Source organism: Pseudophryne corroboree, chromosome 5 (genome assembly GCF_028390025.1).
Source record: "Pseudophryne corroboree isolate aPseCor3 chromosome 5, aPseCor3.hap2, whole genome shotgun sequence".
Classification (NCBI taxonomy): domain Eukaryota; kingdom Metazoa; phylum Chordata; class Amphibia; order Anura; family Myobatrachidae; genus Pseudophryne; species Pseudophryne corroboree.
In genome coordinates this window covers 162,953,204-162,971,487 of record NC_086448.1, presented here as the reverse complement: position 1 = coordinate 162,971,487, position 18,284 = coordinate 162,953,204, and the positions used below count along the sequence as shown (strand labels likewise).

General features: G+C 45.3%; 1 protein-coding gene across 1 annotated transcript in view; it reads right to left on the bottom strand.

Annotated features, from left to right (window-relative positions):
• Nucleotides 1–18,284, bottom strand: part of NUB1 (negative regulator of ubiquitin like proteins 1) — a 176,863-nt gene that overhangs the window by 8,437 nt on the left and 150,142 nt on the right. Inside the window, exons 13-14 of the mRNA XM_063921843.1 lie at nucleotides 17,639–17,728; nucleotides 2,737–2,920 (exon numbers count right to left, since the gene is read on the bottom strand). Of these exons, the coding sequence (XP_063777913.1) occupies nucleotides 2,737–2,920; nucleotides 17,639–17,728 (274 nt within the window). The remainder of the gene's footprint in view (nucleotides 1–2,736; nucleotides 2,921–17,638; nucleotides 17,729–18,284) is intronic.

Below are 18,284 nucleotides of genomic sequence, written 5' to 3'. Positions count from 1 at the left end.
CACACCCCAGCGCAATATTACCCAGGAGTCACACAGTAACTTAGTGTTAACCCAGTAGCTGCTGTATATACTGTTTTTGCGCCAAATTTATGTGCCCCCCCTCTCTTTTTACCCTCTTTCTACCGTGATTCTGCAGGGGAGAGCCTGGGGAGCTTCCTCTCAGCGGAGCTGTGGAGAGAAAATGGCGCTGGTGAGTGCTGAGGAAAAAGCCCCACCCCCTCAGCGGCGGGCTTCTGTCCCGCGTTTTGTGTAAAAATAATGGCGGGGGCTCATGCATATATACAGTGCCCAACTGTATATATGCTGCTTTTGCCAAGAGGTACCTAATTGCTGCCCAGGGTGCCCCCCCCTGTGCCCTGCACCCTACAGTGACCGGAGTGTGTGGGTTTAGTGTGGGAGCAATGGCGCACAGCTGCAGTGCTGTGCGCTACCTCATATGAAGACTGGAGTCTTCTGCCGACGATTTCGAAGTCTTCTTGCTTCTCACGCCGGCTTCTGGCTCTGCGAGGGGGGCGGCGGCGCGGCTCTGGACGACCAAGGGTGCGTTCCTGTGTACGATCCCTCTGGAGCTAATGGTGTCCAGTAGCCTAAGAAGCACGACCTATCTTCTAGTGAGTAGGACTGCTTCTCTCCCCTCAGTCCCACGTAGCAGAGAGTCTGTTGCCAGCAGATCTCTCTGAAAATAAAAAATCCTAACAAAATACTTTCTTTTTTAGTAATCTCAGGAGAGCTCACTAAGGTGCACCCAGCTCGTCCGGGCACAGATTCAAACTGAGGTCTGGAGAAGGGACATAGAGGGAGGAGCCAGTGCACACCAGTATCCTAATTCTTTCTTAAAGTGCCCTGTCTCCTGCGGAGCCCGTCTATTCCCCATGGTCCTTACGGAGTCCCCAGCATCCACTAGGACGTTAGAGAAATAAAGTGCCAGAGCCTATAACGGTGTGGCGACACCAAGGGGCAGATGCAATTAGCCCACAAGGATTCATTAGAACCTTATTTGGTAATGATGTGCGGGTTATGCGGAGAAAAAAAAACTTCACTTGTTTTTGCTCCCAGCCCATTGAGAGGCAAGCCAATAAGGTTTTCATCCCATAATAACCTGATATGTGCATCACAGGAACTTCACACTTAACTAAAACTGCCTCTAAGTAACAAAACCAAAGCGTAAGCAGCATTAAAATACAGTAGCTTATTGTCACTCAAAATAAGACTTCAGCATAAACCGTTTTCCAGACAGGTAATGGGATATCTGCAACTTCAAATAAAAGCAACTTCATACAAACTCATACAGAAAAGTTATTAAAAAAACAAAGCAGCTGTTAATGTGCAAAATCAAACATGGCCCACGCTTTATATTAAAGATGCCAAACTACCTGCATGCAGTAAGCTAGTGTTCATATCACACGAGCTACATCCATCAAGCTAGGAAAAATCATAGATAACAGTCCAGAGAAAGCACAAGATGTCTAACTGCAGTTGAGGGCTTACTGTGTCTTTTCTATGAGCACTGACATCTGGCGACTCAGCAGCCCTTAAACCCTTCAATACTAAGGATGAGTGGGACTTATGCAGAGGCTGAAATAAGGGAGAAAACTTTCTTCAAAGTCCCACCCTTATAGTTGTCGTCAAACAGATGGGAAAGGGGCTTAGGGATGGTCATCGATGGTTACAGACCATCAATGATTTCGTGTCAATATTAGTTTTTCCATCAATGGATGAGAACCAATGGTTCTCCACCATTGATGGTAAACCCCCACCCCCCATGGTGTTTTTTCTCCCCCTAGTTAGTGCCAGGAGACGGAGCCCAGTTCAGATACCCGACACACCAGTGAAGCCCTGCCCTCAAGTTATTATTGGCCCACAGGCCAGTCAGTGAAAGAACAGAGATGAACATCCGTGAGTGAAACCACCAATGGTCCTCCATTGCATAGTTTGCAGCCATCGATGGTAACCACAGATGGTGAGTATACTGATGTCCATTCCTAGCGAGTCTTGATGACGTCATTGTCCCAGAAGTCAATGCCATTAAGTCCCAACCTTTCCAGGAAAAGCACTGCAAGCCAGGAAATGGGAAAAGCATTAAAAGTCCTCTATCTCAGTCACAGTGGTACCTACAGCCTCAGGGGTACACTTGCTTTATATAACCACTGAGAAGTTATTCTCTGGTGATTTTACGTGATCACCAAAAAACACCCTTGTATGTCAGAAATTCTGAAGTCTCCATTCTGGCTTCAATAATCTCACCCTTATTTGAAAGATGAGAGTTCCCTTGTTTAAATAATGGGGCAGATGTATTAAGCCTGGAGAAGTGATAAAGCAGTGACAAGTGCAAGGTGATAACGCACCAGATAATCAGCTCCAATATGTAAATAGCAGTTATGAGCTGATTGGCTGGTGCGTAATCACCTTGCACTTATCACTGCTTTATCACTTCTCCAGGCTTAATATATCTACCCCAATGTGACCCATTAGTGATAATAGCCTGCTGATCAGTAGACAATCCTGGCACCTACACATTTGTATAATTTCTTTGGGTAATGTAGAATTACTGATATTGATGCTGCATGTGACCAGTCATAAACGTGCCAAAACAGGTTCAGCAGTGAATGGGTTAAAGAAATCAAATCATGTGCACGGTACGTTTTACACTGGTGCTCCAATATGTAGTGTAATATGGTTTGACATTACATATACTGTAAGTTGGAGCTGCAGTTTATAGTGAACACAGTACTATACCTGCAGACTCTGAGGAAGATGGATTGGACTCGTTTGCTTTAGGTGTGTTCTCTAGGTCCTGAAATAGGTTAGGAGGGAGAACTCCTTGGTGGTGAGCCAGAATCTGAGAAGCCAGTTCAGTGTTACCCATGAATAGTTGGAGAGCTGCCTTAGCTGCCTCAGGAGTAAAACCAATATACACCAGCTACGAAATAAACAGAGACATGATAACTTATATGCTACATTCTGCACATGACACAGGACACAAGCATTTCTTCTATCAGAGAGGCCTTTTTGCCAAAAGACTCTGGTTAATATTCAGGTTTAAAGTTGACCACATACAGTGTAATGGAAAAAGCTGGAGACAAAACAGTACAGGACCTGCGTGACATTTCAATCAAATTAAAATTAGCTCTGATGTGAAGCCATAGATCATAAATATAACATTTATAAAGCAGTACACAATGGATGTACTCTCAATGGAAGGTTTGACATTCAGAAAGTGTGACACAGTACATTATGATGCTTAGTGAGAAGTAAATGCAGTACTGCATGTTGGGGACACCAGGTGGCGCTGTAGGGAAGTGGCAAATGTAAACTGCTGATCAGCCCTATGTTTACTGCAATCCAAAATGAGACGTACAACATATGTTACATCTCGTATATAAAGATGTGCCGTCAGCCAGAGATTTTCAGGGGCATTTATCTTTACTCATATACCATGCCAACTGATGAAGCCTACTATATGTATTTGAAGTAACAGACTGCAATCATATCCACTGCAATGATTTTTGCAGAATTAAACTTTTCCTTAAACATGTCTATTGGTAATTGCTATAATGTGAATAACCTAGTAGGAAAAAAAACATATAGAAAACCCTACTGGGAGGCGATGACAAAGAAAACTGGAAGGAGAAAGATAATAGAGTCTTGTCTAATCCCTCCTGCTTTCCTTTCATTCTGCAACAGCCAAGCTGTATTTATTGCCTTCTTATGTGTATCTACAATCATATTTATCAGTACTCCTTCTAGCCGTAACCATCTGCAACCTCAGCGTTTCTTAAGCCCAAACCACCTTCAGATGTGCAGGGAGACGAACATCTTTGGAAGAATGATATTCTGACTTTTACAAGTTGCCTAGCAACCCAAAATCATGTCACATGATAGCTTGGATCAGTAGAGAGCGCATTCATTCCCTGCCAGAAAGTTACATGGCTTTACTTAACCTTGTCTGATGAATGTGTTTATCAACCTACATTACAATTTTTTACTTGACTCCTGCCGTTCAGCTATGTATGACTACTGGTACCATAGCTCCGCACCCCAGTGACACACCTGCATACCCCCTAACCTCATATTCAGCCCTGGCTCATAAGCTAGGTACACACCTCAGCAATGTTCCAATGACCTGTCCGACTGCTCAATTATCTTTCTGCATGAAAACTAGTGTCAATGGTCGTTCTGACTGGAATGATCATAGGATAACACCTGATTTCCTGTTATGGAAATTGTCTCTTCATTTTGAAAAATGTCATTCCCGCAACTTTGATCAGAGAAGCAGATCCAAACAACCATCAGGTCCAGGTGTGGCATATACACACTAAACAATTCTCAGGCCAAGTGGTCAGATATTGGGCATATACAGTATCTATATTAAAATACCACAATTGCCAAATAGTAAGGAGTATATATGAATAATGTCCTTGTAAGGATAGGCTGCTGTCCCCAGCTTGTCTCTTGCCAGCAAGAACCAAAAGAATAAAAACTAGAAAAGGTGTTTGGCGAGTGCCCAAATATTGCAGTTGCTAAAACCGCAAATCTATAATTTATTTAAGTTATTAAAAAAAAAAAATAGGAATCGAGATGGAGTTGTTGACAAACCATTATATCGAAATAAACCCAAATTAAATGGTTCACTTTTTACAAATAGAACATTTAAAATATTTATTTACTTAAAAACAGATTATACTTCACATATCGCACATCTTTCTTCACCCTAACGAGCCCGATGGAAAAAAACAACATGCTGTCAACCCCAGCCGGGGAGAGCTCAGACAGTAAGTGGTCCCTTCAGGTCTAGTAGATATCACCCAACGCGTTTCGTCACTCGTGACTTCCTCAGGGGTGTTGAAGAAGATTCTCCTCGAGCACTATATAGGTCAATCAATGGCTGGTTATTATTGAAAAAATAAAATATACTTTTCAAGCATAGGGGCCTCTTTTTTGGTCTGTTCTTTTTATTATTAGAAGGACAAAAGCTATTTAGACCTTTCAAGCCTGGGGGCCATTTTCACAATCTGCATCTATTCAGTGATGAAATTTGTGCATGTGGTCCCAGTGCAAGTCAGGTAATGAATTAAGTAAATAAATATTTTAAATGTAAAAAAGTGAACCATTTAATTTGGGTTTATCTCGATATGATCCCTATTTTAAAAAAAACCTTAAATATATTATAGATATTTGCAGTGAGGGACAAGTTTATCCTTACAAGGACATTATTCATATATACTCCTTACTACTTGGCAATTGTGGTATTTTAGCGCGATACTGCATATTATATATATATATATATATATATATATATATATATAGCGCCCTTAGTCATCCATATTCCATATGACTGCTGTGAAACCCTTAAGCATATGAGAACCCTGTCCCAGAGGAAAGCATGTGCCTTAAATGAAGTATACACATACTGTAGTGTGGCTTCATTGTGAACATTTCCAGGCAGTTATATGGTTTGGAAAACAGGATAACATAACTATTGCTACTAATGTTATTTGTAGTCTGCCCATGGATACGGACATTATAGAAGGTGGGCGGGGTGCTTTACTATGGTGCTTAAAGGAGACCATAAAAATCTTGCTGAAGCCCAGAAATGAGTGTTAATTACCCATTGTTGATGTCAGGTTTCCTGTGTCCTAACTCTAACTGAAGCCAAGTTGGTAGCAATTTTATTACAACGTGTAATTTCTTCCCAAGTGAACAGTAAAAGAACATGGATGAGGGCTCCGGTGTCTGTGGCACTATTTGGTAGGATGTCTGCTAGAAGGATATGCCGGAACTTATTTCCTGCTTAGTGTAATGTACGTGTTCCTGTTCCAAGCCACGCTCTTGTTACATGTTGTTATCCAATAAAGAAGCACAGAGTGCTTGCTCCAGTCTGAATGGGCGTGGTATATTTAGTCCACATTCACAAAGGCGACAATGTCATGTTGACAATGCAATTTCCCATACACGTGTGAGCCTAACCTTACCCTAACTGCAGTCTTAACCTAAATTGTTTAGAGTGTGGAATTAACTGCTGCCTAACCCTAAACTAAACCTGATTGCAGCCTAACCCTACCCTTAGAATCGGGTGTCGACATTCTGACTGACCATCTGAATATGGTGTCATACATAAACACACTCTTACATATGTAACTCTAGCTCTTGGGATTAAATTACGCCAAAGTTTCATCCTGGCATTCGTAGATGTCAGCAAGAGGCGGATATTGCATTTCGCAGTGTGGTGGAACTTGCAGAGTCTGTGGAGGAGGATATGGAGGGCCTCAGAAGTACTGCAATTTCTGATCTGCAAGTGATTCAGTTAAAACGAGATGGCAGCATATATTGGACCTGTATCCAGTTCTGACAGTGAGAATGAGAACTTGGAGTTTAGAGGGTGGAATTATACTGCTAGGTCAACAATGTTCAAGAAGAAAAGAAGGTGCAGATACAAACTTTAAGGATATTGCGGACAGTTTACAGAGTCACTTAAATCTAACGCCATCAGTGATTGCTGAGTGAATCCCTAACAAAATATCTGGCTGAATTAAGGAAATTATCCGATCACTGCCAATTTGAAGCAAGACTAGCAGATGCCTTTAGAGACTTATTAGTATGTGGCATGGTTAGTGAAAACATCCAACAACGGAACCTGATCTGTCCCTAAGTTTTCTATGGAGACAGCAGCCAGGAATGCAGCGGAACTACAGCGGAGTGAGCCACACATAAAATGATTTCTGGTCAGAGATGCCCATGTTTTCACTGTGATGCCCATGTTTTCATTGTGGAGAGTCTACCTATGACACAAGTCATTGCTGGTTCTGCAATCAGGTCCACTTAAGATGCCACAAGTGGACCACATAGAACGTGTGTGTTGCCTTGGGACAGATTTAAACAGACTGGTAGTTGATTATGAACTGGTCTCCACTATCAGTGCAGGTCCAAAAAGAAGCTGTCTTGGCTTCATCTGCATAGCACTGAAGTAAAAGACCGCCAAATGATCTGGGTCTGCCCTGAGATTGAGGGAACAGAGCTACAGACTGTGGACCTGATTCAACGTTGCAAGCAAAACCAAAAAGCACACAACTGGGCAAAACGATGTTGCACTACAGGTGGGGCAGATGTAACATGTGCAGAGAGTTAGATTTGGATGGGGTGTGTTTAAACTGAAATCTAAATTGCACTGTAAAAATAAAGCTGTCTAGAATTTGGGGGATACATGCAAAAGCAGCCTGTATTTACCCTACACAGAAAAAATATAACTCACCCAAATGTAAATCTCTTTGCACATATCAGCCCCACCTGCAGTGCAACATGGTTTTGCCCAGTCGTGTGCTTTTTGGCTTCGCGTGCAACTTTGAATCAGGCCCTGTGTCATTAATATAACTGATTAGAACTGGCTGCTCTTGCATATCCCATTGAGGAAAACATCGGTTGAGGTCCACATGTTTATTGGCACTGTCATTCAGCCAGTGGAGAAGATAAAAGGTGAAAGTTACATTCAAAGATTCACTGTACAGCATAATGATGGCAAGACTTGGGACGGACGTGGCTTGTGGAAGTCAAATTCAATTGGAAATCCATCCATAAGCTACAGTCTTCCCAGCCGCACTTGGACACTGATCAAAGGGTCAAATCTGACTTTGATAAGAGTTCAAGCACTTTAAAAGTCATCTTCAGTGAGATGGAACCTAATGTCGCCCCAAAATTCTTCAAGTCACTCTCGGGGCTCTTCTTTCTGTAGCATGGAGTGAGTGGTCAGCACTGATAGCACCAGACCTAAATAAAGGCTTGTATTTGGAATACAGTAGCCCCTGTGCTCTGCCAAATATCAATGGACAAGGTATTGCAAGCGATCCCAGGTGCATGGTGCAGTCTAGATTACATTAGTTTTAAAATTCTGATACAAAATACATTTTGATACAGTTGTCAATTCCAGAAGTCTGTAATCATCAGGTATGTTCACAGCTTCGTTATATGTCAGATTACTGCAGCATGGAAGAAACCTAATACGCCACCTCTTTCATCGAATTCAAATATATATGGCAAACGTACAAAGTGTATGATTTGCAGAATAAGCATCCCCAAATTGATTGATACCCAACCCCTATTCCTGTTTGCATTCCCCCCCCCCCCCCTCCACCAGATTCCATTCTCTGCCTTTCCACACCTGACTAATGGTATTTAAATATTTAAGGCATCGACTACCTTGTTTTCACTGTTACCAGTTTTTGCTGTAATGTTTCTGGTCCTCAAAGACTCAGAGTAATATTTTCCTATGGATATTACCAGTTGTGCAAGTAGAATTTTTTTCTTAGTGGTACTGATAGTAAAAATGGGCATGGTCACGTGTAATGAGGGGGTGTGGTCACACAAAACTAGGGTAGTGGCTACATGACTATAGGGGAATGGCCACATTATTCCACACACCGTAATGCCCCTTACACATTATGCCAAACACCGTAATGCCCATTTCACATTATGGGGTATATGCAATATGCAATGGCCACATTATTCCACACACCGTAATGCCCCTTACACATTATGCCAAACACCGTAATGCCCATTTCACATTATGGGGTATATGCAATTGCGGTCGAATTCCCGAAATTGTCGAATTTCGGGTCATTTTCGACCAAAAAAAAAATTCGCCTATGCAATTCACTGCTTTCCGACCAAAAAACGGACTTTCAAAATTCGACTTTTTGAAATTCGAATTTTTGCAAATTCGACTTTTCTGCAATGATATAAGTGCTGCAATTCGACCAAAGCATATTCAAGTTTGGAAATTCGACAGCAGTGCTTTTAGACAGCAAATTCGTCATTTTCAATCCGCCACACTTTGGAGGGTGAAAACAAATAAAAAAAATTTAAACATGTTTTTTTTTGTGTTTTTTTTTTTTGGGAATAGCAGATCTATTTATATTAGAAGGGATTAGGTACTTTTTTTTTTTTTTGGAGGCACAAATATTATTTATATATTTTTTAAAATATTATTATTATTTTTTTTTTTTTTAATTGCTGGAACGGTAAAATCCTAAAAAAAAATGGCGTGGGGTCCCCCCTCCAAAGCATAACCAGCCTCGGGCTCTTCGAGCTGGTCCTGGTTCTAAAAATGCGGGGAAAAAATTGACAGGGGATCCCCCGTATTTTTAAAACCAGCACCGGGCTCTGCGCCTGGTGCTGGGGCCAAAAATACGGGGGACAAAAAGCATAGGGGTCCCCCGTATTTTTAACACCAGCATCGGGCTCCACTAGCTGGACAGATAATGCCACAGCCGGGGGTCACTTTTATGCCGTGCCCTGCGGCCGTGGCATTAAATATCCAACTAGTCACCCCTGGCCGGGGTACCCTGGGGGAGTGGGGACCCCTTCAATCAAAGGGTCCCCCCTCCCCAGCCACCCAAGGGCCAGGGATGAAGCCCGAGGCTGTCCCCCCCCATCCAATGGGCTGCGGATTGGGGGGCTGATAGCCTTTTGTGATCATGAAAAGAATATTGTTTTTTCCAGCAGTACTACAAGTCCCAGCAAGCCTCCCCCGCAAGCTGGTACTTGGAGAACCACAAGTACCAGCATGCGGGAGAAAAGCGGGCCCGCTGGTACCTGTAGTACTACTGGAAAAAAAATACCCAAATAAAAACAGGACACACACACCGTCGACAGTAAAACTTTATTTCATACGTCGACACACACATACTTACCTATGTTCACACGCCGACATCGGTCCTCTTCTCCATGTAGAATCCACGGATACCTGAAAATAAAAGATCAATATACTCACCTCAACCAGGGTCCAGAGATAAATCCACGTACTTGTAGAAAATAACAAACCGGACACCCGACCAAACGGACTGAAAGGGGTCCCATGCTGACACATGGGACCCCTATCCCCGAATGCAGAGAGACCTCTCAGTGACAGCTGTCACTGAAAGGTCTCTAAAGCCAATCAGGAAGCGCAACTTCGTTGCGCTCACCTGATTGGCTGTGCGCTGTCTGAACTCAGACAGCGCATCGCACAGCCCCGTCCATTATATTCAATGGTGGGAACTTAGCGGCTAGCGGTGAGGTCACCCGCCGGTCAGCGGCTGACCGCGGGTTAACCCCACCGCTACCCGCAAAGTTCCCACCATTGAAAGTAATGGAGCGGCTTTGCGATGCGCTGTCTGACAGCACAGACAGCGCACAGCCAATCAGGTGAGCGCCACGGAAGTAGCGCTTCCTGATTGGCTGAAGGGACTTCAATGACAGGAGTCACGTGATGTCCCGGCATTCGGGAGAAAGGGGTCTGATGTGTCAGCATGGGACCCCTTTCAGTCCGGTATGGAGCGGGTATTTGCGTTTTTTTTTTTTTTACAAGTACGTGGATTTCTCTCTCTGGACGTGGATTTATCTCTGGACGCTGGAAGGTGAGTATAATTTTTTCACAGGTACCTCGGATCGTCGGAGACCGTGGCAGTCGGCGTGTCAACATAGGTAAGTATGTGTGTGTCGGTAGTGTGTAATAAAGTTTTACTTTCACGGTGTGTGTGTACGGTTTTTATTTGGGTATTTTTTTTCCAGTAGTACTACAGGTACCAGCGGGCCCGTTTTTCTCCCGCATGCTGGTACTTGTGGTTCTCCAAGTACCAGCTTGCGGGGGAGGCTTGCTGGGACTTGTAGTACTACTGGAAAAAACAATATCTTTTTATTATCACAAAAGGCTATCAGCCCCCCCATCCGCAGCCCATTGGATGGGGGGGGGGGACAGCCTCGGGCTTCACCCCTGGCCCTTGGGTGGCTGGGGGGGGGGGACCCCTTGATTGAAGGGGTCCCCACTCCCCCAGGGTACCCCGGCCAGTGGTGACTAGTTGGGTAGTTAATGCCACGGCCGCAGGGCACGGCATAAAAGTGACCCCCGGCTGTGGCATTATCTGTCCAGCTAGTGGAGCCCGATGCTGGTGTTAAAAATACGGGGGACCCCTACTCTTTTTGTCCCCCGTATTTTTGGCACCAGCACCAGGCGCAGAGCCCGGTGCTGGTTTTAAAAATACGGGGGATCCCTGCCCAATTTTTCCCCTGCATTTTTAGAACCAGGACCAGCTCGAAGAGCCCGAGGCTGGTTATGCTTTGGAGGGGGGACCCCACGCCATTTTTTTTTCGGGTTTTTCCCGTTTTTTAAAATCGCGGCAAAATCCGCCAAATCGGCCGATTTTCGCCCGCGATTCTGGCGAACCCGTTTTTCATTGAATATGGTGAATTCCGGCAGCCACCTGCCGGAATTCACCTGGCGAATTGAGTCGAATTAAAAAACGGCGAAAAATTGCCGCGATTCGCCGTGAATTGCATATACCCCTATGCCTCATACCTTAATGCTTATTACACATTGTGCCACACACCGTAATGATTATCACACATTATGCCACACACTGTAATGCTTATTACACGTTATGCCACACACCGTAATGCTTATTACACATTATGCAACACACTGTAATGCTTATTACACATTATGCCACACACCGTAATGCCTTACATATACCACACACTGTAATGCCTATTACATATTATGCCACATACAGTTATACTAATGACACCATTTTATATCCCACACGCAAAAAATAAGATTTTACTTACCGATAAATCTATTTCTCGTAGTCCGTAGTGGATGCTGGGGACTCCGTCAGGACCATGGGGAATAGCGGCTCCGCAGGAGACAGGGCACAAAAGTAAAAGCTTTAGGATCAGGTGGTGTGCACTGGCTCCTCCCCCTATGACCCTCCTCCAAGCCTCAGTTAGGATACTGTGCCCGGACGAGCGTACACAATAAGGAAGGATTTTGAATCCCGGGTAAGACTCCTACCAGCCACACCAATCACACTGTACAACCTGTGATCTGAACCCAGTTAACAGCATGATAACAGCGGAGCCTCTGAAAAGATGGCTCACAACAATAATAACCCGATTTTTGTAACAATAACTATGTACAAGTATTGCAGACAATCCGCACTTGGGATGGGCGCCCAGCATCCACTACGGACTACGAGAAATAGATTTATCGGTAAGTAAAATCTTATTTTCTCTGACGTCCTAGTGGATGCTGGGGACTCCGTCAGGACCATGGGGATTATACCAAAGCTCCCAAACGGGCGGGAGAGTGCGGATGACTCTGCAGCACCGAATGAGAGAACTCCAGGTCCTCTTTAGCCAGGGTATCAAATTTGTAGAATTTTACAAACGTGTTCTCCCCCGACCACGTAGCTGCTCGGCAGAGTTGTAATGCCGAGACCCCTCGGGCAGCCGCCCAGGATGAGCCCACCTTCCTTGTGGAATGGGCCTTGACAGATTTAGGCTGTGGCAGGCGTGCCACAGAATGTGCAAGTTGAAATGTGCTACAAATCCAACGAGCAATCGTCTGCTTAGAAGCAAGAGCACCCAGTTTGTTGGGTGCATACAGGATAACAGCGAGTCAGTTTTCCTGACTCCAGCCGTCCTGGAAACCTATATTTTCAGGGCCCTGACAACATCTAGCAACTTGGAGTCCTCCAAGTCCCTAGTAGCCGCAGGTACCACAATAAGCTGGTTCAGGTGAAACGCTGACACCACCTTAGGAAGAAACTGGGGACGAGTCCGCAGTTCTGCCCTGTCCGAATGGACAATCAGATATGGCTTTTGTGAGACAAAGCCGCCAATTCTGACACTCGCCTGGCCGAGGCCAGGGCCAACAGCATGGTCACTTTCCATATGAGATATTTCAAATCCACAGATTTGAGCGGTTTAAAATGTGATTTGAGGAATCCCAGAACTACGTTGAGATCCCACAGTGCCACTGGAGGCACAAAAAGGGGGTTGTATATGCAATACTCCCTTGACAAACTTCTGGACTTCAGGAACTGAAGCCAATTCTTTCTGGAAGAAAATTTACAGGGCCGAAATTTGAACCTTAATGGACCCCAATTTGAGGCCCATAGACACTCCTGTTTGCAGGAAATGCAGGAATCGACAGAGTTGAAATTTCTTCGTGGGGCCTTCCAGGCCTCACACCACGCAACATATTTTCGCCACATGTGGTGATAATGTTTTGCGGTCACCTCCTTCCTGGCTTTGACCAGGGTAGGAATGACCTCTTCCGGAATGCCTTTTTCCCTTAGGATCTGGCGTTCCACCGCCATGCCGTCAAACGCAGCCGCGGTAAGTCTTGGAACAGACCTGGTACTTGCTGAAGCAAGTCCCTTCTTAGCGGCAGAGGCCATGAGTCCTCTGTGAGCATTTCTTGAAGTTCCGGGTGCCACGTCCTTCTTGGCCAATCCGGAGCCACGAGTATAGTTCTTACTCCTCTACGTCTTATAATTCTCAGTACCTTGGTTATGAGAAGCAGAGGAGGGAACACATACACCGACTGGTACACCCACAGTGTTACCAGAACGTCCACAGATATTGCTTGAGGGTCTCTTGACCTGGCGCAATACCTGTCCAGTTTTTTGTTCAGGCGGGACGCCATCATGTCCACCTTTGGTCTTTCCCAACGGTTCACAATCATGTGGAATACTTCCCGATGAAGTCCCCACTCTCCCGGGTGGAGGTCGTGCCTGCTGAGGAAGTCTGCTTCCCAGTTGTCCACTCCCGGAATGAACACTGCTGACAGTGCTATCACATGAATCCTTGCAGTTTCTGCCATTGCCCTCCTGCTTCTTGTGCCGCCCTGTCTGTTTACGTGGGCGACTGCCGTGATGTTGTCCCACTGGATCAATACCGGCTGACCTTGAAGCAGAGGTCTTGCTAAGCTTAGAACATTGTAAATTGCCCTTAGCTCCAGTATATTTATGTGGAGAGAAGTCTCCAGACTTGATCACATTCCCTGGAAATTTTTTCCCTGTGTGACTGCTCCCCAGCCTCTCAGGCTGGCATCCGTGGTCACCAGGACCCAGTCCTGAATGCCGAGTCTGCGGCCCTTTAGTAGATGAGCACTCTGCAGCCACCGCAGAAGAAACACCCTTGTCCTTGGAGACAGGGTTATCCGCTGATGCATCTGAAGATGCGATCCGGACCATTTTTCCAGCAGATCCCACTGAAAAGTTCTTGCGTGAAATCTACCGAATGGAATCGCTTCGTAAGAAGCCACCATTTTTCCCAGGACCCTTGTGCAATGATGCACTGACACTTTTCCTGGTTTTAGGAGGTTCCTGACTAGCTCGGATAACTCCCTGGCTTTCTTCTCCGGGAGAAACACCTTTTTCTGGACTGTGTCCAGAATCATCCCTAGGAACAGCAAACGTGTCGTCGGAAACAGCTGCGGTTTTGGAATATTTAGAATCCACCCGTGCTGTCGTAGAACTACTTGAGATAGTGCTACTCCGACCTCCAACTGTTCTCTGGACCTTGCCCCTATCAGGAGATCGTCCATTTTCTTTGAAGAAGAATCATCATTTCGGCCATTACCTTGGTAAGGACCCGGGGTGCCGTGGACAATCCAACCGGCAGCGTCTGAAACTGATAGTGACAGTTCTGTACCACGAACCTGAGGTACCCTTGGTGAGAAGGGCAAATTGGGACATGGAGGTAAGCATCCCTGATGTCCCGGGACACCATATAATCCCCTTCTTCCTGGTTCGCTATCACTGCTCTGAGTGACTCCATCTTGATTTGAACCTTTGTATGTAAGTGTTCAACTATTTCAGATTTAGAATAGGTCTCACCGAGCCGTCTGGCTTCAGTACCACAATATAGTGTGGAATAATACCCCTTTCCTTGTTGTAGGAGGGGTACTTTGATTATCACCTGCTGGGAATACAGCTTGTGAATTGTTTCCACTACTGCCTCCCTGTCGGAGGGAGACGTTGGTAAAGCAGACTTCAGGAACCTGCGAGGGGGAGACGTCTCGAATTTCCAATCTGTACCCCTGGGATACTACTTGTAGGATCCAGGGGTCCACTTGCGAGTGAGCCCACTGCGTGCTGAAACTCTTGAGACGCCCCCCCCACCGCACCTGAGTCCGCTTGTACGGCCCCAGCGTCATGCTGAGGACTTGGCAGAAGCGGTGGAGGGCTTCTGTTTCTGGGAATGGGCTGCCTGCTGCAGTCTTCTTCCCTTTCCTCTATCCCATGGCAGATATGACTGGCCTTTTGCCCGCTTGCCCTTATGGGGACGAAAGGACTGAGGCTGAAAAGACGTTGTCTTTTTCTCCTTTATACGGCAATACTTCCATGTGCTGTTTGGAATCTGCATCACCTGACCACTGTCGTGTCCATAAACAACTTCTGGCAGATATGGACATCGCACTTACTCTTGATGCCAGAGTGCAAATATCCCTCTGTGCATCTCGCATATATAGAAATGCATCCTTTAAATGCTCTATAGTCAATAAAATACTGTCCCTGTCAAGGGTATCAATATTTTCAGTCAGGGAATCCGACCAAGCCACCCCAGCGCTGCACATCCAGGCTGAGGCGATCGCTGGTCGCAGTATAACACCAGTATGTGTGTATATACTTTTTAGGATATTTTCCAGCCTCCTATCAGCTGGCTCCTTGAGGGCGGCCCTATCTGGAGACGGTACCGCCACTTGTTTTGATAAGCGTGTGAGCGCCTTATCCACCCTAAGGGGTGTTTCCCAACGCGCCCTAACTTCTGGCGGGAAAGGGTATACCGCCAATAATTTTCTATCGGGGGAAACCCACGCATCATCACACACTTCATTTAATTTATCTGATTCAGGAAAAACTACAGGTAGTTTTTTCACACTCCATATAATACCCTTTTTTGTGGTACTTGTAGTATCAGAAATATGTAACACCTCCTTCATTGCCCTTAACAAGTAACGTGTGGCCCTAAAGGAAAATACGTTTGTTTCTTCACCGTCGACACTGGAGTCAGTGTCCGTGTCTGTGTCGACCGACTGAGGTAAAAGGACGTTTTAACGCCCCTGACGGTGTTTGAGACGCCTGGACAGGTACTAATTGGTTTGCCGGCCGTCTCATGTCGTCAACCGACCTTGCAGCGTGTTGACATTATCACGTAATTCCTTAAATAAGCCATCCATTCCGGTGTCGACTCCCTAGAGAGTGACATCACCATTACAGGCAATTGCTCCGCCTCCTCACCAACATCGTCCTCATACATGTCGACACACACGTACCGACACACAGCACACACACAGGGAATGCTCTGATAGAGGACAGGACCCCACTAGCCCTTTGGGGAGACAGAGGGAGAGTTTGCCAGCACACACCAAAAACGCTATAATTATACAGGGACAACCTTTATATAAGTGTTTTTCCCTTATAGCATTTTAATATATATAGTCATATCGCCAAATAAGTGCCCCCCCTCTCTGTTTTAACCCTGTTTCTGTAGTGCAGTGCAGGGGAGAGCCTGGGAGCCTTCCCACCAGCATTTCTGTGAGGGAAAATGGCGCTGTGTGCTGAGGAGAATAGGCCCCGCCCCCTTTTTCGGCAGGCTTCTTCTCCCGTTTTTCTGAGACCTGGCAGGGGTTAAATACATCCATATAGCCCCCAGGGGCTATATGTGATGTATTTTTAGCCAGAATAAGGTACTATCATTGCTGCCCAGGGCGCCCCCCCCAGCGCCCTGCACCCTCAGTGACCGCTGCTATGAAGTGTGCTGACAACAATGGCGCACAGCTGCAGTGCTGTGCGCTACCTTATGAAGACTGAAAAGTCTTCTGCCGCCGGTTTCTGGACCTCTTCACTTTTCGGCATCTGCAAGGGGGTCGGCGGCGCGGCTCCGGGACGAACCCCAGGGTGAGACCTGTGTTCCGACTCCCTCTGGAGCTAATGGTGTCCAGTAGCCTAAGAAGCCAATCCATCCTGCACGCAGGTGAGTTCACTTCTCTCCCCTAAGTCCCTCGATGCAGTGAGCCTGTTGCCAGCAGGACTCACTGAAAATAAAAAACCTAACAAAACTTTTACTCTAAGCAGCTCTTTAGGAGAGCCACCTAGATTGCACCCTTCTCGGCCGGGCACAAAAATCTAACTGAGGCTTGGAGGAGGGTCATAGGGGGAGGAGCCAGTGCACACCACCTGATCCTAAAGCTTTTACTTTTGTGCCCTGTCTCCTGCGGAGCCGCTATTCCCCATGGTCCTGACGGAGTCCCCAGCATCCACTAGGACGTCAGAGAAATGCCCCTTATAAATTATGCCCCAACGGTGGGCTGGTGGTACGCACTCCGTACCACCCTACTTCAGCACTGGATATTCAAGATATCTGCCTTACATCTTCTTTTGTTCAACTTCATTAGTGGAAATTATGCAGGTCTGCTCAGAAAGGATTACTTTTTGTTTTTTTTTATCCCCTACTCTCACTGGCAGCTCAATACTACAGTAGTTGCATTCTACACAGAAGAGAGGGAAGGCTATACATACTAACCAAACTGTACATTTTCCTGCAAGAGAAAGATAGTCACTACCCTAAGATTACAATGGTCAGTAACTGCAAATGTTTTATTGCTACAACACACAAAAGCCAATATTAATTAAATAAAAAATAAAAAATGAGGACTATGTAGCGGTGATTGGTGCACTTTAAAAGATGGTGAAGGATTGAATTATTAAACCCAGCAGCCACAAAAAAAAATTGCTTGTGGGGCTATGTACCTGGGGAATTAAAATTAAAATCTACATAAATATAACAACATAAAAAGCAAAAACTGGAACCTACTTACTTGATCAATACTCTCTTGAGGAACACTGTAAGAATCACTGCCAGATGGATTATCATGTGGGATTAACAACTCTGGATTATCAAGGAGAATCTAACATGATAAAATGGATTATTTTAGGATTCACACAAATACATTTCCACAAAGCAAACCAATGACATTTTAGACCTCTTATACAGATACCGGACACCATAAATAACATTCATCAAATGGAGACATTTCTTGCATAGCTGCTGCACTGGGCATACAGTACTTGCATCACCAATGTCTTGGGTTAATTATCAGTTAATTATGGGCACAGGTCCATGGTCCAATGTGCTGCACTGTCCATATGGTGAACTCATGTTGAATGGAGAAACAAAGATAAAGTAGAAGTCTCCAATCTGTTATCCTCTAATGAACACTTACATTAACCAATCAGAAACCATCAAGGCTAATAGTGGGGTATTGTTTATCTTGCTCTGGGAGTGACCACTCCAGGGGAAAGTAACAATGGTGCTGAATGTTTTTTGTATGTACCCCATTCATAGACTGACGGACGGCACTCATGAGTGACTGTGGAGATCCTTGAGCAACTCCACTCCCTTTTCCAATATTTTATTTATTTTTACACCCATTTACCTCACCCATAGTATGTCCAGGTTTACAT